Raw genomic sequence first — 24,991 nt, 5'->3', positions numbered from 1 at the left:
TGTCCTGTCTTTATCAACAACCCTTAATGGGCGCGTGGAACGAGGAGTGATCAATAAGCGTCGCCCCGCCCTCGCCGCGCGGAACACACCGCCTCACCCAACCAGATCCATCTCTCTTGGCCTCACTTCTTTTTTTTTCTCTTTTTTTTTTTTCGGGTCGCGTGCTTTCGATCGGCGGCTAAATGGGCCAATCGGCGGCTGGGGTCGGGCCTTGGCAACCGTTGCCCAATCCTCGCTCACTGTTTCTCAAGTGACGAATGGCCGAACCAATGCGGCGCCTCCCCGCCCACTGCTGAGGGCGGGTCTGAACGGGAGCCAATGAGTGTGGGGAGGGCGGGCGCCCAGGGGAGAGCAACGCGGAGGGAGCAGGGCGGCAGGGCTGCTTGCTGAGCAGGAGGTTGGTTTTGGGGTGGTTTCGACGAGCGGCTCGGCCGCGCTGTGGGAAGGAGTGTCCCATCGGCGGTGTATGGGCTAACTAGGTCCGGCGGGAGACGGGGGCTCCTTTCCGCGCCCTCTTCCCCGCGCACCTCTTCACTCTTTGTTGTGGTGGGGAGCTGCTGGCGCTGAGGGCGGCAAACAGGCGCGGTGGGCCTCAGTGGCGGCGGCGTTAGCTCTGGAGGCTGCCTCTCCTGGCGGAAGGAAACTGCCGCGGGGGAAGGGGGGGGGGGGGCGGCGGCTCCTACTGGATGCTCCCAGGAAGTAGGGCCGGGGGCGTCGCTGTCACCTCCTCCGCCTTTCACACGCCAGAATAGCCCTCGACGCGGGGTGTTGAAAGGTGGGAAGGGTTGGCCTGAACCCTCGGTGTGTGTATGAGGGATGAGGGGGAAAAGGAATATATGCTTTTCTCTCCTCCCTCTCTTGCTTGGACTTTTTATCTTACAGAGATTAGGTGTGCAAGACTTCGCGCCGGGGTGGTGGAGAAAGCTAGAAGCAAGTTGGAAAGAAGTGTTTAGGATTTCAAGGTTTCACTTCAGCCAGTGCTCTTTTGTGTATTCCAGAGCCATGAATGTCAAATATACACAGTCTACATGAGACATATACATGCAAATTTATTAGTGGTTTTCTTGATGGTATTAGTCTTAATGCTGTGGCTATCCATGCGTTGGAAGGTGGAAATAAACATCATCTGTTAAGTACGTCATCTACCTAGATAAGCACATGGGGAAAGTTGTGTTGTGATAAATGCAAGTAGTTGGTGTTACTGCAGAGTTCCTTTTTGTAAATTTGTGGAGTTCCTATTTGTAATTTTTTGTAGGGGCTGGAGGGGAAGAGAAACAGTATGACACTAGTCTATTAGTCTTCATTCTGGGGAAATAAAAGAATGCTAAAAAGTGGGTGATTGAAGAGCTCTTGTGATAGTCTTGGAGAGCTGTTGAATTGAACAGCTGGAATTCACACTGCAGCCTAGTCCCATGTATTTTTGTTTGTCTGTCACAGTTTTTGACTAAAAAAACCCCAACGGGGTTGTTGTGCTCTTTTCAAATCCTTTACAAACAAGTGGATAGCATTAAAAAAAAGTTTCACTTACTGAGTTTACCATCAAACTATTTCTGAGAAGAGCGCTAGTGAATGCTGCAACCTGTATAGGGCTCATGTTATCACAGTTCATGGTTATAAACGAGTCAGATTCCATATATAACAAAAAGTTTATAATAACAGCTTATTAGGAGACTGCACGTAACAGCAGGTTTGTCTTTTCTGAAGTGTTCCTCTTAGCCTGGAGTGCTGTACTTTCAGATTGATTTGTGACATTATTTTTGTGGAGACTGGACTCTCTAGTGAGAGACTGATTAGTCTTTGCTCTGTTCTCCAAACTGGAAAAAACCCCAAACCAACAAAACCCCCTCTTGTTAAAGTGAAAGGCTTCCCTTAGTCTATACAGCAACGTTGTTCTTCTTTCCTATGCTTCACTGCAGTGTTGGAGCTTGCATTGTGTGAGTAGATTGACTGTGTATTTGTTCTAAGGTATAGCTTTAAAATTTAAGTGTTTACAAACTAGTGAATTAGAGGAGAATGAGAATGTAAGTAAACAGGAGGTTTGTGAGGTCCCTTCCCGTTTGCTTAGCACTATCGTGATGAAAGATAGCATTAGTTACAAATGCCTTTAAAAAGAGAAAGGGGAGGGTCTCATTTAAAGTGGCTTAAATTTAACTCAAAGACGAGTCTAAGCACATATTTACGACCATATTGTGATTTTAAAAGAGTAGCCTGGTAGTTGATTGTTGTTCTTCGGTTGTGTGGATCAGACTCAGACTACACTGACAGTCACCAAAAGGAATGAGAGTGTTTGAAGATCCAGTTTTCTTTATGGAAGAAGCTGGGTTTGTGTAATATAATCTTGAAGAAGAATTTGTCAACTTTCCTGAGGTTCTCCTTGATGATTAAAAAGAGGACCACAGTTGGAAAAATGACGTTAAAACCATTGGTCTCTTAATTGATCTCTTCTTTTATTCCACCCAGAACAAAATCAAATAATTACAGTAAATCTCCAAATGAAAGCCCCTTCTGGGTCCTCTGTTTTCCTGTTCTACTTGATGTTTCAGAAGTGCTGAGCACCAGTTGATATAATTGAGTTTATTCGAGCTCCAAAAAATTCTCTGCTACTAAACAGAACTTAAAAAACCTTCTTTCCACCTCTGTAATCCTTTTCCCACAAAAGTACTGTGAGAACAGGCCTGGATAACGACTCTGATCTCTGCTTGAGACTGAAATAAATTCCTAAGTTTTGTTTGTATAAAGAATAGTGCATAAAAGTTTTAATTATTATCAGAAGTGTTTTTGAGCTTTCAAATGTATTCAATGCTGCCTTAATGATTGTGCATATAAATACCCTGTAATTGAAAGCATCCATTTATGGGCCTGACTTGCTTAGTGAGCTGTAAATTCTGCTTTTCAGATTGGATTTAATTACTTTTATCATAGAGCCATTAACTGATTGTGAAGTGTGCTGAGAGGCAAACAATACCTAAGCTTACTTGCCAAAATATTTGTAATTGTTGATTTGTTAAACTGAATTACTGCAGGTCATGTGATGGGTTTTTTTTTTTTTTTTTGTAATAGAATGGAGAGTACAGGCAGCCCTGTGTTCAGTACTCTGGGCTACGGCAGAAAACCTTCCTAAACGTTCCTCTCCACTTTCAATAGAGAAACTGTTACGAACAGTAAGGCTTCATTCCATATGACTTTTTATTATTATGATGGGTGACAGCCATAAGTGGTCAAGTAACACCAAGAAGAGACTGAGAGAGCAGTTCCTGGGTGTCCTATCAGTTTAGTCTGGAACTCAAGCTAAATTTAATTACACTGGAGCAATATGAGCTTATGCAAAGTGAACTCTGCTTCACAAGGGAGATTGTTTGAGAAATGTTTATGTTTGGCCTGTATCTTGCATTAACTAATTGTTAAATGCAATTGTTTGGGCTTTAGTGAAGTGGAGAAGCTGCTAAACTATACAGATAAAAACTGAAACAGGTACCTAGGTACCTGATAATCCATTCTGTGAATATTCCTGTCTAATTTAGCCCAGGAGTATTTATTTTCTAAAATAATGAAGTTGACACTTTATTACACATGAAACATTTTAGTCAAAATTAATGAGGTAGGGGCTTAAACTGTTGTGGTTTGGAGTGCTTCTTTGGTGCTTTTTGTGGGGCTATTATGGCCTTCTAGTTTTAAGGAGCAATACTGTTAGGTTGTTCATAACACAAAGTGGAAGAAGTTTGCTGCTTTGCAGAAACAGGTGAATTGGCTGACTGCAGTTGTAATTTTCCTCATTTGCAATTCTACGGGAGTTGCTAAAATACCTCAATCCTATTAGTAATTTGATGAAAGGTTAGTAAAATTAATATCTTTCTTGTGTCTCCAGTTGCATGCAATTTTAGTATACCATGAATGAATGTGTTACATAGAGTGGGATTTTCTAATAGCAATATAGCTTTTCATAACTACATTTGGATATCATTTTTAGTAGTCCTTAGTAATTAAAAAAAATCCAATTTCTGAAGCTTTCATAATGTCACAATTGTGTTTATTTTAGCTCTGTGTATGAGAAATATGAGTTTTCTCATTTGATTCATAAACAAACTTCATGAAGAGAGTGAGAGGAAAAGTCTACTTTCAAAGTAGGTGGGTAATTCTGTTTTCAGTGAGCTAAAGGTACTACAGTTATGCAGAGTTTGAAGATGCATTGCAATACTAGAACATAGTATACTTAAAAATTGAGTATGTTGAGTCTGTAGACATGTTTGAAATTCTCATTCTAAAGCTGACCCAGAGCAAGAATTTTCCTTGCTCCTGTCCCCCCAGATCACAAGCAGCCAGCCTCATTGGCTCATGTCAAAGCTCAACCAGGACCATGGCCTTTTACTCCTTGGAACCTGGGGCTGTGAGCTGGCCAGATGGAGCCCCTTTGGAGGGAGCTCTTCAGAGCCACTCCCCACTGCTGGGCTAATTGGCTGAAAAGCTGAACTGGGAGTTAGATTTGAGGGCATTGCTCAGTAAGGCTGCATTCCCCTTCTTCCAAAGCAAAAGACCCTAAAACCCTAACACCCAAAAACCAGTAAGGGAATACTCTAATCTGTCCTACTATGACTAAAATATGAGGAGAGAAGATGAGTACCATCTCATTTTCTTGTGTGGTTGTTTTTCAGAAAAGTATGTATGTGGCAGTAGGCTTGCTTCTCCAGTATGACAAAACCAGGTGTCTAATATTCATTTGTAGAGAAAGAATTAGCCCTTATGGAATTGCGAAAGGCAGTTTTTGGAGGGATTATGGCTGCAATAGAAGTGAAATGTTTTGTCTGTTACACTGTGTAATTTAACTAGAGTGTATTCTATCTGAAAGGGAATTTGATTTTAGTTTGAAGTTCATGCAAAATTCAGGTTTCCTGCAAGTTGAGATCATTAACACAGCAGAGAACTTTCTCAGATTCCACAGAGAATAAACTGTCTCCTTGGATGGAATAACATAGCCTGAAGGATCAAGAAGCAGACAATAAATTAGTTTTGTCTTTTCTTCTGTTTAATGCAAGATGAAATACTTGTTTTATTGTTTTTCTAAGTCTTAATGACTTCTGACTTAATATAGGAGACATGCAAGTACTGCATAAACTATGCCTTTTAAAACTTCAGCTCCTACTATTGTTTAACCTAAAGTCTTGACTCTGCTTAAAATAGACTATGCTTCAATTAATGTCACTTTATTGTGAAACCGGTAATATCACAGGGGCACATGTGAAGGGAAAGGGTGGATATACCTTTGTCTTCTGAAAGATCTTAAACATTGTGCAGTTGGTGAAATTGATAAAGAATCTTGTCCGAATTCCAAGAGTAATGAAAAAAAAATTTCTTAAAAAAATCTCAGAAATGGGACTAAAATTGTGAGGAAATGAGCTTGTAGACTTTCAAATACCACTAATTATTTTCCTTGATCTTCTTTCCTTAGGAGCTTAATTTATGTACTCTTTTTTCAGAACAGCTCTTGCAAATGAAATTCCTCTAAGACAGAATGCTTCTAGTAAAACTAAGAGAGATCAGATTTCTTTATTTTCAAGTTTAAGATGAATAAGCAGACTGATATTTCATATGTTGCATAAGGTTTTAGAATAAATTAGCCAGAAAGCACTTGATACTTTTGGTAGCACCAGTATGTTTATAGTATGTTCGAGTCACTCAGGAAAGGAAAATTTCTCTTGAAGATGTTAGTCTGATAACATACTGTCTTTAAGGTTTACTTTGTATTTTATGCTTAGTTATTGCTGGGATAATGGGCTTAATACTTGTTCCAGAGGACCACAGCAGAATGGAATAAATAGCAGACATGACTCAAGCTGTGACTTTAGAAGCTGCCAACTATGACACTGTTTGACACACTATAGAAACATGTGCATCAAGAAGCAGAGATACTATGGGGGCAGAGATTAAATAAATATCTCCGGAGCTAGGCAGTTTGTAGCTTTTCCAGCATTAATCTGTTGGGAATAACAGCATGTGTTCCCTGTGTTCCATCAATCTAAAGAAACTCTTGTACCTCTCTGGGAAACAGTGAGTGCACCTTGAGTATTCAGTGCTGCAGTTTTAAGGCACAATCCAGAGAATGTGGAAAGGGATAAAATAGTGGAAGTTTTCTGCTATGTATTGCACTGCTGCATTGATACTAATAGTTCACCTATAGTTGAGTTCAGGAAGTGATCTTAAAAATCTCTCTGTAGTTACTCAGAGTCCCTTTATGTTGGTGTGTTGTAGTGGAAATTGAAAATAGTACATGGGAATTAAAAATCAGATTTGGGCTGTGGTGTTGGGCCTCAGTAGAAGAGAGAGCAAAGAAAGAGGCAGTAAAAAGAATAAGTGATTGTGAAGCACACTTAAAATCCTTAGAAGCAAAGGCTGTAAATGAGTACTCATTTTTTTGAGATGGTTGGCTGTAGGCTACAAGGAAATCACAAAACATATGGCAAGGAAGAGGAGATATTACATATTTAGCATGTCTTTAATTTGCAGCCAATTTAGCAATGTGGAAATATTTCTTGCATTGTTGGCAAAGATTGTTTTCTGGGTGTGTTTGGGGAAAAAGCATTTTATATTTTTTTTGTGAATGAAGAAAATGTACAAGGCAAAAGAACTAGAGGAATGTGTTTAGCAAGAGGCTTGTATCAACAGTGCCAGTGTATAAGAGGATGATTCTTTCGGAACGAAGATCAAAACCTATATTACTGTATCAGTTTGAAGGGAAAAGGTAATTGATTAATTGACATGGGATTTACTGGTCAAAAATGAGCTGCAACAGTGACTCCCAAACCTATTACCATAAACATAGCATCTGAGACTGGGTAGATATTTGGAACCCAACACAGATATAGAGCTCCTCATTTTTATTTGAACTCCTGCCAGATATTCAGCATCAGATATGCACTCTGCCTTCTATGTCCAATTCCTCATGAGGTGTAGATTTCTGTCTTTGTACTTTTTATTTAAATTATAATGTTGAGAGCTTTAGGATAATATGACCAAAAAGATAAGTGAGAAGATAACCATAGACTGATACAATTTTTCTGTGGTCTTTAGGTCGGTCCTTAGGCAATGTCTTTGAGTATTTGTAATTTAATTGAAGTAGTAAAGCTTTCAGGCTTGGCATCTCTCCAGAGGAGCATCCCAAACTATACGAGCTGTGTTCAGATACTTTCTTTGTGACAAAAGGCTGATGATAGCCCTCCATTTGAGGGAGGGATGTGATTCAAATGTACAGAATCGTGAAGCTTGCAGGCAAGATGAATAAAAACAGGTCTTCAGCAAAGCTTGCAGCGGTAGTGTTGTCCACAAAAATCAGATTCGTTACCTGGCGTGCAACAAGCCAATAATTACACACTCGAGGGAGACATGGATTATTTATTTCAGAGTTGCATGAGCCTGGGTGCTCAGTGGTATTCCACAAATCAAACACATCGACTATTAAAACTTTTTACTATTTATACATTTTAGCAAACAAAGGAATTAGTGTTCATTGACTACAAGTTACATAGTTATCTTATGAATTAATATTCTATCTTCTATTGATTAATGATTCCTTTGCTTCTAATGCTAATTATTTTGAATGCTCAGTCTTTCTCTTGAGTCAGTGGGTTTCTTGGGTCAGTGGCTTGTGAGTATGTGGTTGTGATCTCCCCCTGCCAGAATTACCTTTTACCCAGTTGGAGCTGATTCAGCACAGTTGCTGAGTTTGCTTTATTAGTTTCTCTATCTTGGGAGATCTGCCAAATGTCCTTGTGGCCTGTAAATTCTGCATTCTTTGTGTCCACTATTAGTGGTGCATCTTTCTTGCCAAGCTTTGTTAACCTCCCCCTGAGATCTTTGAAACATGTGGAACCCTAAACCTTAACAAGGCAATTCTACCAAGAAGTAGTTTGTCTTTGTAACACCTGGACATCACTTAGAGCTTGTTAGCTACTCTCTGTTTCATGGATTAAATCTCCCTTCTTGTTGATAAGGCTTAAAAGTATATAAAGATGAAAGAACATCCCTTCTTAAGAGAATTTTATGTATTCCACATTTTGCAACAGTAGAACAAGAGGCACTTTTTGAAACTAAGATGCTAAAGAAAATAGCTAAAAGTAGTTCTTTAAACAGTGAACAGTTAAATTCTGGTGCAGTCTGCCACAAGGTGGTGGAGACAGATTCAAAAAGTGGTTAGATGAATTTTTGGGCAGGAGGTCCATAAATGTCTGCTAAAGGGAATGGGTAGGCATGTAGCCTTTAATTTACTGCTGTAACAGTTTAAGATGCTGAAGAATTATGAGAACAGGCTCAGAAAAGAGCCAGGTTCTTCTGCTTTCCTTGAGTAGCATGTCCTTTTGCCACCTTTAGAAATGGAGTGCTAGGCTGGATGTACCACTCCTGGTAGAGTAGGGTATTTTTTATTAATTTCTTTATTACTACTTTTTCCTTGCATAATTTGCATTTATCTAAATTGGTCATAATTCAACCTAACTATGCCTTGCACTTTGCACTCTCTTCTGGGCTTGCAGCAGAGTGCTGCTCTCCTGTGAGTAGTCATCAAAATTGGCTGAAGTATTAAGATGAATCGAGTCCTGTCCTACTTGTGTCATATTTTCTCTGCTTACCCTTTGAAATATATAGGGCCACTACTGGAATAGCTTAGTGAAATTCTTTTTGATACTCCTGGCAAATCCTTGACATGGCAAAACAATAGCTAGAAAGAGGAGGCTAGTTTAAACCTTCCAGACTTAGTATGCAGCTGTGGTGTATGTTGTGGGGTTTTTTTGTGTCTTTTTAATTTTTTTAAAAATAGATGCTAAGCTGTAATAGTCATTGTAATAAAGGGTTCTTTAAGTATATTCCTTTGTGGTTTATATTTTTAAAAGCTACTTTTCACTGGGGTAGCAGATCAAACACTGAGAGCTTCTAGAGAAGCTGGATGATTACACATCTATAAGGGAACTGGTTAAAACCAAGTATAGTATCTCGAAATTTCCAATTAGTTAGGTCTGAGTTTAGAGTCCTTTGAAAGTGGGAAAAGAATGATTTATATTTTTTCCCCTCTGAGTATGTCAAAATAGTGTGAGAGTTCAAATACACAGAAAAACTGAAATGTATGGGACTTAGAAATTCTTTCCTGCTGCAAGACTTAAATTATTCAAATGTGCATTTGAAGCAGAAAGGGAAATCTTGGTTAAAAAAACAAACAAAACACCAGGGAATACAGAAAATGATACATAGATCAATCTTAAGGGACATAATACTGCAAAATTGGACACCTCATCACAAAAGGAGTATTGTAAAGCTGAAAAATTGGATAAAAAGCCTTGAGAATATTTAGAGGGCCTAGAAGAACAGGCAATTTACCTTGGTGATAAATGAGACTGTACTGAAGTATTGTCCTGGGTTAACTGATGCTTGTATCCCTAATTGTTTGTTCTGTTTATGCTGAATAATAAGTTTTGTACCTTTAAGACTTGTTCCAGAGAGTGAAGGGGGGAGAGAAGATGCATGCAGTTTGTTTTTAGACACTGCACTCACTCCTCCACATTCCTGCTCCTGGACTGTGTTGTTTGCGGATGGACAGACAGCGGGACAGAGCTCTCCTTTGTTTTAGTTAGTTTAGCTAGTGGAGGCAAAGAAGTTCCCTGGACTGTGTTTTTTTTGTTTGGGTTTTTTTTTTTTTTTTCCCTTTTCTTTGGATCTGTTTAAATCTGCTCTGGACTGAACACCCAGAAGAGCACTGGCAGCTTGCACCTGTGGTCCGCTGGGCCTGGGCTGAGACATTTCCAGCACCGGAGGAACTGATAAGAGACTGAGTGAGCCAAGCTGCAACCCAGGGAGGGGACTTTTCTGAGTTTGTCATCTCTTTTGGAGCAGCAAGAGGTTTTTTTGTTTAATATTGTTTAGGTTTCCAGGTGCGAGCTGCAAGTGCTCTTCTGGGTATTCAGTCCAGAACAGGTTTAAACAGGTCCAAAGAAAAGGGGAGAAAAAAACCCCACAGTCCAGGGAACTTCTTTGCCTCTGCTAGCTAAAACTAACAAAAACAAAGGAGAGGTCTGTCCATCCATAGACAACAACAGTCCAGGAGGAGGAATGTGGAGGAGTGCAGTGTCTGAAAACAAACTGCGCTTCTTCTCTCCCCCCTTCACTCTCTGGAACAAGTCTTAAAAGTGCAAAACTTATTATTCAGGATAAACAGAACGGATTATTGGAGATAAAAGCATCATATAGTCAACCCAGGACAAGTGTGTGTTTTAAAAGACTGACAATCAAAGGAGTATTCTGGGGCAATGAAAGGTAAAAAATTTGAAGCTAAACAGGAAATACGTATATCTCAGTGAGCTCTATAGATGAGGAAAAGAAATGGTGTGTGGATAAGCAGTGATAGTGATACTTGGTTGCCCACACCTTTCAATACTGAATTTAATGTTCAAGTATTACACCATCAATTGCTAGTATTTAAAATGGGATCCTTAAAGCAAAAGAGATTATCTTCTTTGATTTGGTCTTTTTCAATTTCTTGCAAATGCCTCTGAAGCATCTAATGTTGGCCTTGCTCAAATATTCAAGTCTTTTTATAACACTCAGAGTGACTGCTATTCCCTGTTTCAGAGACCTAGTGTGAGAGTTTGTTAAAACAGAGGCCATGCAAACCTCCTGTTTAATCTCTGGAGTTACTTCATGTACTGCATTAGGGGACTAACATGTTTCACTTTGAGGCTTGTGAACAGTTCAGAACATGCAAAAAAGGGAGTGTAAGACTGTAAGACTGCCTATTTGGCTTTGCCACCAAAATAAATGATCTAAGTTAAAAGTACGTGCCCAGATTTGCATTTCCAGCATAGCAGTCAATGCTACAATGGCTGCTGAAGGCTGGGACTGGAGTCCTCCATACATACTCCTGTAACTCCCCTGACATCAGCTGGAGTACTTACAGTACTCTGTCTGAGCTGCTGCAACTTGTTAACCTGAAAGAAGACTAGTTCAGCAAAAAAGAAAACAAAAGCCACCCCTAAATGGGTCTGTTTTTACTTTGTTATTGTGAAAAACGCCAATCACTTGTTTTTAAAAGTTTAAAAGTTTAATAGTAATAAATGGTTATAAAAATAGTAATATAATTAGAGTAATAAAAATTTGGACAATTAGGATTAGGACAATACGAGACAATAAAAACAAAGAGTTACGGAAGGTCCAGGTACCTCTTTCTGGGCAAAATAAGCCTGAAAAAGGACACACATTAACAGAGGATTAACCCTTAAAAGCAATAGCCTGTTGCATATTCATACATCTCATACATTATGCATAAATTCCATTCAAACAAAGGATTCTGTCTGGTCGGTGTCAACTTCTTCCTCTTAATCCTGGCAGCATCTTCAGGGATGAGCGAGGCAGGAAGAAGTTAGTTTCTTTTGATAAGGGAGTATTGGAATAAGATCCCAATATTACCAGGCGGAACGTGCCTGGGCTCGTCTGACCTTTGCTGCTGGGCCAAAGGTGGCAGCTGTGGTGTTTCACCTCAGAGACACCTTTGGCTGGCTGGATGTTGCAGCCAGGCACTGGAACAAGTCCAGGCTTGTAGAAACTCAGTTTACCTCTGGTGGAAAGGCTTTTAGGCGACAGTGAAGACAAAAAGGAGAGGATTCTGACGGAGGGTTTATATCCAGAGTTTTATTCCATGGTCACGGACATCTGAATCTTGGTAACAGCTCCAACAGAATGCTGACCGCAAGGTCCGGTCTCCTTTTAAGCCCAGGGACAGGGGGAGGGGAAGGGACAAGTGAGCACCAACCAGGTGCGAGGAGGAGGGTCTCGGGGGACAAATGACACTTGGCTACGCCAATGACCCCAGGCCTGAGGGGCATCTTTCGAACTTGACCAACCACAGACGGCCTTGCTGGAATGTTAAGATTGACTGACAGAACCCAGCAAGGGGGCGAGGGAGAGGTTGGCATACCTGAGGGAGGAACTGGGAAAGGATATTGCTTCACACCGCAACAAGGGAGTAATAAATTCTTTTTCTCTGAAAGATTTAGGTGTCCTGTGGCTGCTATCTCAGTGCGACTACCTCATTCTTCTCTTAAAAAAATATCTTACATAGCATAGTTTCTGTTTTAACATTATGTTATAACCTAAAACTATATTTAACATACTACTTAAGAAAATTAATACAGCATAACTTTCTAACATAACACATATAATATTCATTTTAATATTTGTGAAAAGCCAATCATAAAAAATGCATTTTTCACAGTTATCTAGCTGAGTCTGTGGTAAAGTATTAGCACAGATGCAGAGGTGGTGGTGCCACAGGGTAGAAAAGGAGGGCTGTGCTTCCTGTGTCAGGAAGCTGTTGGGTTGGCTTGCCTCCCTATGAAACTGTACCCTGAGTGTCCTAGTCAGTGTTTAATTTGAAAATTTCTATGATTCACTTATTTAGGATAGATTATTTTGAATGGCTTGCATAAAGTTCCCAGTGTAAATCTTGAGACCCTGTTAATTGGAACTTATGTCTCTCAGATCCGAGAAAACTGCATTTCTTGCTTCACCTGTGTTTTGAGGTGCTCTCAGAAGCTGGTTTATGGAGGTATAATTTAGTTGAAACTGAAATTTCATGCCTACTAAATGTTCTGTTTTGCAGAAGTTGAAAAGTTGATTTAAAGTTACTTGTAGAATATAATATAGTGTCTGTTGACTTGGTTCTCAGTGAAGCTGCAGATGTGACAAGGTATAAATTAGCCATAAATACTGTAGCCTGAAGTATCCCCAATCAACCATGCTGTTTTTCTGATGGGAAACTTCAGTAACATTAAGTTGGTGTATTCTGAAAAGAAGTGAGGAATGTACCTGTACAGGATGTAGAGACATGTAAGCTGCCTTGAGAGCTCAAATTGAGTAGACTGAATCTAGTGTTAAGTTTTAGCTAAAACAAGTTTTTTTCAGCTGACTGAACTAATTTATACAGCTTGGAAATAAGGGAACTTTCTGGAGTTTGTTCCGTGGAAATAAGATTTTTTTTTTTTTTTTTTTACTTCAATGCCATACTTCTATCCATAAGACCATTATGTACTTGAACAATTTCTAACAGCTGTCTGCCTGAAATAATGTGGCTGGTTTGGGGCTTATATTTTAATACATAAAACTAGTCTAATAGAAGCTCCAAAACCAAGAATTTTTTTCTAAATGGCTATAATTTTTCTTTTAAATTATTTGAAGTGCAAGTTGTAGTGAGTGTTAAACATAGCCCAACTTTCAGCATATCTTCTAATATTTCATTTCATATAAACAACCTGGTCAGGTAATTGATACTGAAAGGCTATCAAAATTGAAAATGGACAGTTCTATTACCCATGTATCTGCAAACTAAGATTTTAACTATCCTTTAATAAATATTGAAAGACTTGATGATTTTGAGCACTGCCAGTTGAGAAGATTAATTATCTGTAAGCCACTGAACTCTAGATTGAAAGATGGAAATAAGCTTATTATCAGATTTATAAGTGAATTTTAAATTGGTGTACCAAAACTTGGTTGTTACTTAAAGCATGACAAACAAGGAGAAAAGGCTTGTGAAATGGCTGGCTCTTGAAAGACTTTTGTCAAGCTGTCATGACTAAATGACATTTCAAACACAATTTTGCTTGCTAAATTAATTTGGAGACGGGCAGAATGTGCATATCACTTGTGGAAAATTTTAATAAATTAATAGATCCAGCCAGCCTAGGTGCAAAGCTAGACTAGAGTTAACTTGTTTTTTTTTCTCTTGGATTTAGCCAGGAAAGACTTGAGGAAAAATTAAATGTCTAATCCAACAGTAACCTTAGTCTGTGCTAACTGCTGAAGAGTCTGCAGCAAACTTGCATTTGAATTTTATTGATGAAGTACCTAACCTTTATGCAGACTTATCTGACTTATTTTAGGATGCAGGGTCCTATGGCATTTGGTAATAAAAAGTCTGAAGCAAGGTATTTGTTTCATGTGAAACCTCAGTGCTAATGTGTCTGTTTTGATTTGTGTTTTTAGGGATCAGACGGGAATCTCTTTAATTTATTGCTTGCTGAGTGTTCTGTCTGGTGAAAGTCATGTCATCCATATTGCCATTCACTCCACCAGTTGTGAAGAGACTTCTGGGGTGGAAAAAATCTGCTGGTGGCTCTGGAGGGGCTGCTGGTAGTGAGCAGAATGGTCAGGATGAAAAGTGGTGTGAAAAAGCCGTGAAAAGCTTGGTCAAGAAGCTGAAGAAAACAGGACAGCTGGATGAGCTTGAGAAGGCAATTACCACTCAGAATTGCAGTACAAAATGTGTGACAATTCCAAGGTAAGTGCTGTTATGTTTAAAATTGTTACAACCACTATGGAAATAAGTAAATGGATGTTTAGGCTAGCTGAACAAATTACTAAAAAATCAGTTGCATGCTTTGATTCCTTACAAATTCTTTAAAACCTATTTTGGTTTTTAATAGTGCTTGCTCATAACTGAATCACATGCTTTGTAAAGTTACAATTTCTAATATCTTTGTTTCAATTTTCATTGCTGTTTAGATTCAAATTCTGTGTATTCTGGTGGTATCTAGCGCAGTTCTTAGTTTGCAGCACTGCCTTATGGTTTTATTTAATAACCCTGTCTATAGTCTGAGGAGCATACTTGAACTTTCATTTTAAAAATAAGACTAGTTTTTCCTTGGTCAACACTTCAGTCATCTATTTATTTTCTATTGTGTCTGGTAGTTTCAGTTAAATTGTACAAGCTGTATCCATTCTCCCTTTTGAAGTTTTGTCTTTGGAGGCACACTGTCTGAAGACTATGTTAATTCTTTGTTATTGGTTATTGTAAATGCTTTTTTATTGAATAACTTGAAATATTTCTAGAACTGTTCTTCCACTCTTGATATGTATATACATTTAGGTAAATAACTTGCATTCTACCGCTTTGTCTTTCTCAACTTAATTCATAGCAACTGCTGTGCGAGGGGCAAGGGTTATGTTTGTAAGTATAATGTGGTCTGTTTTCTATTCATGTTGTACAGAAATACCGCTAAGGTGCCTGTGCAAGCTCATTGTGTGCAACACAAGTATCAAATCACTTCACAGATGTGGTTTTCTATGAAAAAGGATCTGGTGACATGGGAATATTTTGGGCGTTTAGTGCCTTGACACTTAAAATAATTTCTAGGGGAGAGAAACTGCATCTGGTTTATGACCCTAATTTCTGTATTAGCATGTTCATCCCAACTACTTTTAAACTTTTATTAATCATAGCACAAACTAGGTTTGACTGGTGTCACTGACAATTTCCATATATCAAATGTATATAGCTCCTATAATGGTTCTAGTGTTCTTTTAGATTTGACACAGCTGTTTGGGAAAATCATGAGTATGCTCTGAATAAATGACTACTTTAATTGTATTTTCTCTTTTCTATCCACCTTTTGTTTCTAATGCTGCCCTCTGCTTGTATTTTCTTCCCTAGAGCAGTTCCAAAATTATCTGGGTTTACCTTCTGCTTTCTTCCTTTTGCTGGCTGGAAAACAATCGGAAATAAAATATTAGCTCTTTCTTGTCTTGGTGTATATCAGTAGACTAAGATTGGAACCTGTAGGGGTATGTATTTCTTGAGTTGACATAAGATGACTATGTATTTAGCAAGTCTTTACCATGATAAAGACAAAATGCTTTAATTGCAAGGTGTTTCATATGACAAGCTAAATATCCCATATAGAGATTCACTTGATATAAAATGTGTATCTATCTTCTAGAGCTCTCCTGCAAAGGTACTGGGGCAGTAAATATTCATATTTCAAAAGAACAGTTTTCTAATTTTTCTAGAGGATTTAAACAGTATGCTAATATACAATTATTTTCCTAGTCTACATTTGATATGTCCTGCTTGCATGACCTTTTGTGTGACATACTAAATAATTCTTTAAAACGAAATACAAAGCTCTATGATACTCTGTATAGTCTCCATGTTATGACCAGTAGTTCTTGCTGGGCTGTGATATACTGTTCTCCTCTATCCTCCAGTAAGCTGTAAAAAGTACTGGACCTAGGTTTTACTTTTCTTAACTACCTTAGGAGTAAGCTAGTAACTAGAGAGCTCTTGAAGTGATGTTGGCAATTGTACAAGGTTTAATTTTAAACTAAGAAATGGCTTTAGTATTAAGGGGTGAGATTATTTCAGGCTTGCCAGAATTAGTGAGTTTCATAGTTAGGTTTTGGATTGTTGATATTATTTCACTTTGATAGCAGGAGTCTGGGTTCCCAGGAAATAAAAAATGTCAACTCAGTACTATAATGACTTCTGGAGATTCTTGTTCTTGGATTTATTAAGTTAATGACACTGCTGATTGAAATCTGATTAATGAATGTCTTAACGATCTGCAGATCAGCTGGGATAAATAATAAAATGCTGAATTTGGACCTTTGTTCCTTCCTAGTCAACAGAAAGTTTGAGGTGCCAAGATGCTGTGATGTAGTTCTGATGTGGCAGCTGGGCTAGCTTTTCAAACCTTGTTTTGCTTAGGGAGGGTTTTTGTGTTTGATTTTGTGTGGGTTTTTTAAACTTCCTTTAGATTTACTTACTAATACTCAGTGTAGATATTGACAAATGTGGGATGTTTCTGTTTCCCACTGTTGCATTATTTCCTCAACAGAAGTTTCTTTTGTGATTTCACAAATTTCTGGTCCCCTTGGAGATTTCCAGAGAGTTTGATACAGTACTTTAGTATACTTTTTCATCATAGAAACCTAAAGCAACTAAACACCTACAAGCTTTTCTCAAAACTGAAAGCAGCTTGAACAAAGGTTGTATTAAATTGCCTCTTCAGAAATCTGCATATTATATATTACTGTGTCATTGATAATCCTGTTGAATTAGGATTGCTCTGTTCCTATGCTGTTTGTCAAGATGACTACATACTGAGTGAGGCTGTTACTGTGTGTGCTGTGCAAAGGCTGCTCATGATGTAATTAACAGAACTTCTTATGCAGACTAATAGAGGTTCTGAGAAAGCAGAAGCCAACAGATGGAGTGGGTGTTGGCATTGCACAGCAGGGATGCTTAACTCTTCATAAGTGGGTCAGTAATCTAGAGCAGAGGCTGAACAGAGGTCCTTTTGACACTAGCCCTCTAAGTAATTTGTAGTTATCTTGCTGAATCCTCCCAGCAAGCCAGTGGGATTTTAATCACATAATCCCTGAGTATCTTGAAACTAAATGTTGGCATGTGAATCCACCATTTATAAGAGTCTTTTAATGGAGCAGTTTCTTCCTTATTATCATGGATTGCTCTGTTGAAATAGAATCACAGAATCATAGAATAGTTTGAGTTGGAAGGGACCTTAAAGATCACATAGTTTGAACCTCCCTGCCATAGGCAGGGATACCTTCCACTAACTAAGCAAGGTTGCTCAAAGCCCTGTCCATAAATACTTTGCAATTAGTGGTACCTAAAATCCAAGCCTTTAACAAACCAAACCATGCCACATAGTCAATAGTCAAATGGCATATTCATAGTTTATCTTCATTATTTAAAAAGTTCTTTCAGTGATGACAGTATACAGTATTGGAATCCAAAGCAGAGAAACAACTAGTTTCATCATCTCAGTATTTTGGTGTGATCAGCTGTGTGGCTTTTCTGTCATTAAAAGAGTATAGATATGCTTCATGCCTTCTTCTTGCTTCTTTTAAATAGACTTGCCAAATGCACTTGCTTTTGTAAAATGCCTGATAATGTACAACTAATAAGAGTTTAGTTGGGGCAGGTTTGGGATAATGTTGGCCTGGAATGTTGTAGCTACTATGTTTTTAAAACTGAAATAAAGCTAGTTGAAGGGAAGCATTGAGTTTAGACTTCTTCATGATGTCCTGTGTTCCTCTAGAGCATATGTCTGAAAGCTAGTGCAGAACTGACTGTGTCCTTCCTGAGCTGTAACTGAGTACATCCATACCATAGGTTGAGTTCTGCTTCCATGCAAACATTTGTAAAATGTGATGACTGTATTAGGGATTTATTTTGTATGAAGTATTACTACTAAAACTGCAGAATCTGGTGAAAGATCATCAAACATGTGAAAGCAAGACCGTTTTACATGGTCAAATTTCTCTAAGGAAATTATGAATTTCTCTAATATACTAATGTTATTCCTTTGCTTGCTAGTCCTGCAGCCCTTTTTTACATTCCCTGTAGTGAGTTGGCACTAAGGATAAGATAAGCAGCCTAGGCATAGCTTATGGTACATGTTAAAATTGTTTCCTGAAGGCTCACTCTCTTTATTAGTTAATATGAGCCTCCATACATGGAACTTTAGTGCTGATCACAGTGTCTGCAAAGGAGTTAACAGCAGAAGTAAACTAGGCAAAGATGGGATAACTGACTTGGAACTGCTGTTTCAGAACAAAAAAAAATATTTTATAATTATGACATTTTGAGGCCTTTTCTTCTCATAACTGAATAATTTCTAATTTAGGTCTAAAGGGCACAGTTTTTCTTGAATATAACCTGTGCTACTTGTTAGCATGTTTTCTTTAATTCCTTGGGAATATTTGTCAGGAAAGTGATCACATAGCTGCATGCAATAAGCTAGTTTTAGGGATGCTTTTGATCACCAGTAGGGCAGAGGTGTCAAGCTAATGTGGCTTTTAGAATAAATTGTTTTCAAACTTTAACATCTTTCCCCAAAATAGGTTGCTTTAGAGTATAGCAATACAGGTTAAATCCATTGGAAATGGGTGGTTTCAACAATTACGCTTGGGGGGAAGGAAAAGTTCCTCTGGAAACTGTTTTAGGAGAGTTCCCAATATCTGCTGCTAAGCTATGAGTGCATTAGGTAAGGGGACAACAGCAGGCAGTTGGATTGACACAGTAGATCCTAAAATAACATTGCTATCCAGACAGAGGTGAAGTCTGTTTTCCCAGAAGCAGAACTTGGCACTGCTAGTTTGTAGCAGAGCTGGGATAATTCACTATTGAAGTTGGGGATGGACATTGATTCTTAATCATAGCTCACAAGTTGAGAGTTGCTATATATAAAGAACATTCTCATGGCATATACCATATCTCAGTCTGGATGCATTCACTTAGCTGTAAATTGGTTCTATGAATTTTTGAAGACTATAGTTGAACATCTTAAGCTTTCTAAAATAAGTATAGTTATTTAAACAGTGCATCAGAATATACTATTTTTATTGCTGAGGTTACAGGAAGAATGTGCTTGTAAATTGTTTGTTTATAAACTGACTCCCTTTTCTTATGACAGGATTATTGAGGGTGAAGCAGAGCTCCCTGTGATTTTTCTCTTGTTGGAATTTCAATTAAAATAATGCTTTAGAAGAAAGCCAGAGAGATCTTTCCTGGAAATATGGCAAGAGATAGTTGATATTTTGGGGAGTGTTGGCCAAATAAGCTTAAAAATCCCCTCATCATCATGATAGCTGGTACTGTGAAGACTTTGGCTGTGTTAACTGGAAAGGTATAGCAGGAAGATCAAATTGTCCTTCCTTTTCTCAGTTCTGTAATTATGGTGGGAGTTGAACATTGTCTCTATGTTCTTTGTAAAAGACTAAAGAAAGTTCTTGGTGCTTTCTAAGTGCGTTGCACCAGGCTCTGGTGTCCACAGGGCAATAAGGACAGAGTGATGGTGTGCTTTGCAGTAGCTTCCTGTTGTATGTGACATTTTTTCATCTTGGAGTTGGCCCTATGTGTATGTACTTCTCTGGCAGCTTACTGTGTGACTTCCTCTTAGTAAATTGTCCCAGCCTCCTGCTGAGAGCAGGCTGCACGGGCTGTATAGCTCAGTCCTCTTGCGGCGACAGACTGCCCGAAACCCAAGCAGCTCTCAGCCGCTGGCAACCTTTAGCAAGCATAAGGAATATCAGCTCTTTAGTGATTATCAGCTCTTTGAGTTCAGCTCTTTTGCTTGCTAAGGCACTGCAGGCCAGCCGGCAGATGCAGAGAGAGGAGAAGGCTGCTCTGGAGTTCCACAGCGATGTCTTTATTGGGGGTCTGTGAAGGGTTTCAGCGATGGCTCTTCTAACCAGAATGGGCTAAAGCCGCCCATTATATAGGGTATGGAGGGATCCAAAATTGTCCAATAGCAGGGGTTAAGGGAAAGTGACCTATGGGGTTACAGAGAGATAAGCAGGGGTCTGAAAGGCAGAAGACAGGGGCTTCTTTGCTATTTCACCGTGACTTGGCATTTTCTTATCTTTAAGCCTCTTCCCTCCACAGAGTCCTAGCAGGCCCAGTGCCTTCTACAGTAAACGGTGTTGTGCAGCCTGAATTTCCAGCCTAGGAAACAGCCAGGCAGCTGCTTGTCTGGTGAATAGAGTCCACCTGCATTGCCTGAACATAAAATGTAAGGTGATCCTGTGAGACAAGCAGTCTGTTGTTTCTAAAAGTGATAAGTGTGAAGCTGTTGACTTTAGGAGCGGTTTCTGACATTTTGTAGTGTCTTTTAATCTGTGTTAAGCATTTCTTTCAATAATTTTACAACGGCCACTTTCAACTGTTAAGCATTTCTTTCAATAATTTTACAACGGCCACTTTCAACTGTTCCATGTTCTGTAGTGCTGTATTGTGCAGTCTTGATTAGTGTGTAGAGAGAATGAGAGTGCTCTGAAAGATTCTAATAATTTCCTTGGAGCCTTTTGCAGAGCTGGAGTGGCAGAAGCTGGCACCTGGTTTTCCAAGATGATCTTGCACCCAAAGATAAATGGTTCCAGCTCTTCTTAGTTCCTAAATTTTCAGGATTACATGGTTATAGACGCAAGGATGCTGTCCCTAATTACATATGTGTAAAATGACATGTTCAAACTCTAGGTTGCAGAACACTTTTAGATGCTGTATGGACATACAATGGGAAATAAAAATTCATGTCAGGTTTGACTTCAAGTCTCTATGAAACTTAATTTCTAAGCTTGATGTTAGCAATCAATAAGACAGTGTTGTGAGATTCTGCTTGATTGAATGGGGCTTTGAGTAACCTGGTCTAGTGGAAGGTGTCCCTGCCCATGGTGGGGGGGGTTGGGCTAGATGGTCTTAAGGTCCTTTTCAACCCAAATCATTTTGATATCTGTATACAGAAGAACGTATGTGCATCAGTAGGGCACTGCCCAGACACTGTGTATTACAGCAGTTAGGACCTTGCAAATCAGTCATTCTTTAGAAGATGAATTTGAAGATTTAAGTTTTCTAGCCTTCTAACAGTGTTGATTGAAGTTAAGAATAGCGATTGTGTTCAAGTGTAATTGAGTTTTAATTATAAATACTAAAATATAGCTGATAACTTGGTTTGTTGCACAGCTGGTGATGAGGACTGAATTGCTATAACTAAGGTTAAGCCTTAGTGTAGACATAGTTCAGGTTACAGCATCTTATAATGATGTCATGCTGAAAAAAGAAGTCTTAGAGTATTAAAGATACTTAGGGCTACCAGTCTGAAGCTTGCGCAATTCAGGAAGCCATGTAACTTAGCCACGTAACTTGTTGAAGTTGGTGTGTCAAGCAGAAAGTATCGGCATGTCTTTTGAGGTAGGTCAACATGTAAAAATATAAATGTACAAGATACTTAGCCAGTAGCAAAATGCTGTATAGTTCAAAGGAGCTTGTCTCTCAAGTCGGGGGGGAAAAAACATTGAATTTTGGGGACTATATTGTATACTAACTGAAGCACTGGATAAAGGCTCAGGGGATGTGGATTCTGGCCTTGGCTCTGCTGCTTTTTCTCAGGTAACCTTACAAGTTTTTAATTTGCTGTCATTTTTCAGTCCATAAATTTAGATGATTTTTTGTAAGGTGCAGGATAATGCAATTTCTTCAGTAGTATAAACTGTATTATTTGTTTAGGGAGTAAGTTTAAGGTATTGTTCTCATTGTAGTATCAGTGATGTGGAAAGCAAGTTTATAGGTGAAAAAATGTTGGAATTTGTGCAAGTTCAAGTTACTGTTGCTCCTCATTAGGATTATCTTAATAGTAAGCAGGAAAAATCGAAATCAAAATTAAGTGTTAAAGCTTGCTTGATTTTTATTGTTTGTCAGGTTAACAACTGGTGCTAGGACTGCTGAGTTTTAAGCAAATGAAAAACAGCTACTTGTAATTACTTTAGTGACTTACCTGCTCAGTAAATCCTGGCATAAAACTCTAACTAGTTAGAATAATATCTGTATCTGGCCCTTCATGCTGCCATTAAGAAGACATATTAGTCACTCAAGAAAAATGTTGACTGTGCTTTGTTGTCAATACTGAGCCCCAAATTATCTCATAAATAGTACTTATTTTCCCTCCGGTAATGGAATCAAGGCTTTAGTTAGCTTCAGTTAATTCTAAACTATTCCCTGGTTTACTGTGATAATTTGCCTTTATATCAGGTCAACTATTCAATGTAATGAAGATTCCTCTCCTCATTATATTTTTCTTCTGTAGAAGTTAGCTAATTTAGTTTTCTTGGTACTGTAACAAAACACGAGTGCTGTTTTTACTGGTGGGAATGTTTTATGACAACCAGAGCAATTTTACAGAAAAAAAACCCCTTCCTGGTTGTGTTGCTCAGGCAGTTAGCTTACAAAGAATGTTTACGATAAACAACATACTGCAGTTCTTTTGCTTCTGCAACTTTTAACACAAATAGCTAGTTAATAGGCTCCCTACTGATTTAATCCTGCTTCAAATCTATACCTGCTGATTTAATAAAAGTAACTTCCCATGTCTTGTTAACTTTTTGTTTAATTACTCTGAGTTGCAGTGCTGATTGTTGGAAAACTAAAATTTACTGTATAAAATTCTGTAGTCTCATAATGAACAACTTTCTTTGGCTTCTGTCATGCTGTATTATTTGAAGCTGATCAGCAGGATACAACAGAACAATTGAGAGCTGGAGTAAGTTCGCATCTTGCTGCATATGCTTAAAAATTGGCAGAAGAACAATGAGGTTGGGAAAATCATCTTGAACAAATGCTGCACAATAATCTGACTTGAGCATTTCTTCAGAAAAGATTCCCCAAATTGTGGCTTTTTATTCTGAAATGTACAAGCAAATTTTAGTAGGTCAGTGAATTGCAGAATTAGGACGTGACAATGAAGATTGTAAAGCAAGTATGTTTTATTCCAGCTGGGACACATGGGGGATATTTCCACCATACATGCGTACCTGGTCAAGACAGGTTTCAGGTTTAAGTACACATTGATCCCGCAAGCCCACACCTCCCTGTCCACCCATTCCCCGCCCACTCTCTGCCTCCTTGCACTTCATATTATACTTAGTCTTCTGTGGTGCCATGCCTTCTGGGGGTCGTGGGCAGGGGTCTTTCAATGAAGTAAGAAGTCTTCCTCAGGTGTTTGCTACTTGACCTTCGTTTCTGGGCATGCGCTGTGGAGGTTTGGCCAACTCCTAGGTCAATGTGTCCTGGCCAAAACCAGGAGCCTGGTTCCTGCTGATTTGGGTTCTGCTTTATGGGTTTGAACAATACCTAAGTCTCGCTTTACTGAGCTTAGACAATATACATTTTATTTTTATGGCTTTTACCTATTTAAATAAATCATGCGGGACTCAATTTTCTTCATTGTGGAAAAAGCTGAGTTTATTAAAAACCACACACTTTTATAGACAGTTACAATACAGGTGTACCTGATTGTTCCTCAATCAATATCCCTCACACCATTGGCTAATTAGACACACCACCCTTCTTGCACCTCTTTACATGTAAGCAACATGTTCAAAATACCAGCTGCAAAAATTGTTTTAATTCTTTCTCTGAGCTTTCCCAAAACTTCCCAGGGCAATGCCTGGGAAAAATTATCTGACTCTCTTCTCTGACCAGTTGCCAGTAACCACATTTGCCTAGCAACTAAATTCCTATGTGTTCTGTTACAAATTGTTTCTACCTAACAAGTTGTTGCAATTTAACTATATCATTACTGGTTGCAGTCAATTTATTCATTAATAGCTCTGAATCTATTGTGTTCAAGACCCCCAGTCCTGTCTCAATATTCCTGTAAGATCTCTTTTCTGTTTGATTGTATAAGGTGCACGCTTTTGCAACCGAGTGGCCCATTCCATAAGAGAAGTTTTGAGGAATGGAGTATACTCTGACCAAATAGCAGAAGCCTTTACTTGCATTACCATCTCTACTCACTTTAGGGACTACTCTGGATTGAGCAATAGCCTTTGGATCCCTGTCTTTTTAATAGCATAAGGTCCTATTTCGGTGATTAAAGGTTGAATTGTTTCTTTTGGGGTTTGAATTAGTGTGGCCTGGGTGACTATGGTTTCTCTTGGTGTCAGGGTTTATGGAGTTGTTCTAGTTTCTCTATTTGATGTAATACAAATTACTACAGTCCTGGATTCAGAACAGTTGGTTAAGCATTTGTCACAGCATTGAGTACCAATTTGAATGGGTTTTATGGGTCCTCGGTGTATTCCATCCTGAACAAACTTTACCTTACATCCTGGGACATTTCTCCATCCAAATAGTTGAATTTGTGATTTTTAACACCTGCCACAGAGACTCACAAGAGTTAAAGTCATAAGCTTTCCCATGACAAACATACATGGCAGTTACCTTATACACAGGTGGTCTTGCATTGACATCTGTGACAGCCATGGCTATGATCATGACAGGCATAGCTTTCCAGGTTGTACTTGCTTGATTCTCCATGGTGATTGTGAAGCCTTTTTGATCCTAGTGTGATGTATCCATGCAGCTTGCTCTCTGATCTTGATTGCGGTGAAGGAGGTGAGGAGCACTTGAAATGAGCCTTCCCACTGTGGTTCCAAAGTCTTTTCTGCAAGAGACTTTACATAGACATAATCTCCAGGTTGCACATAATGTACTGGCTCATCTAATTCCCTACACCAGGTTCCCAATACATGTTTCTTAATATTATTTAGTTGTTTCCCCAGGACTATCATATATTCTGTTATGGTTTCTTTACTAGTGCTGGTGTTTCTTTCTGCATCTCATAGGGTCGCCCATATAGGATCTTAAAGGGACTCAGTCCTTCCT

General features: G+C 38.8%; 1 protein-coding gene across 2 annotated transcripts in view; it reads left to right on the top strand.

Annotated features, from left to right (window-relative positions):
* Positions 1-349: 349 nt before the first annotated feature.
* LOC132086215 (mothers against decapentaplegic homolog 2-like) overlaps positions 350-24,991 on the top strand; it is a 108,684-nt gene continuing 84,042 nt past the window's right edge. For both annotated transcript variants that reach the window (XM_059491701.1, XM_059491700.1), the window contains exons 1-2: positions 350-397; positions 14,014-14,308. In XM_059491701.1, the coding sequence (XP_059347684.1) occupies positions 14,073-14,308 (236 nt within the window). In that variant the 5' untranslated portion in view covers positions 350-397; positions 14,014-14,072. The remainder of the gene's footprint in view (positions 398-14,013; positions 14,309-24,991) is intronic.

This window comes from Ammospiza nelsoni, chromosome W (genome assembly GCF_027579445.1).
Source record: "Ammospiza nelsoni isolate bAmmNel1 chromosome W, bAmmNel1.pri, whole genome shotgun sequence".
NCBI lineage: Eukaryota > Metazoa > Chordata > Aves > Passeriformes > Passerellidae > Ammospiza > Ammospiza nelsoni.
The sequence above is the reverse complement of the archived record's forward strand: the minus strand, read 5'-3'. Positions and strand labels throughout refer to the sequence as shown.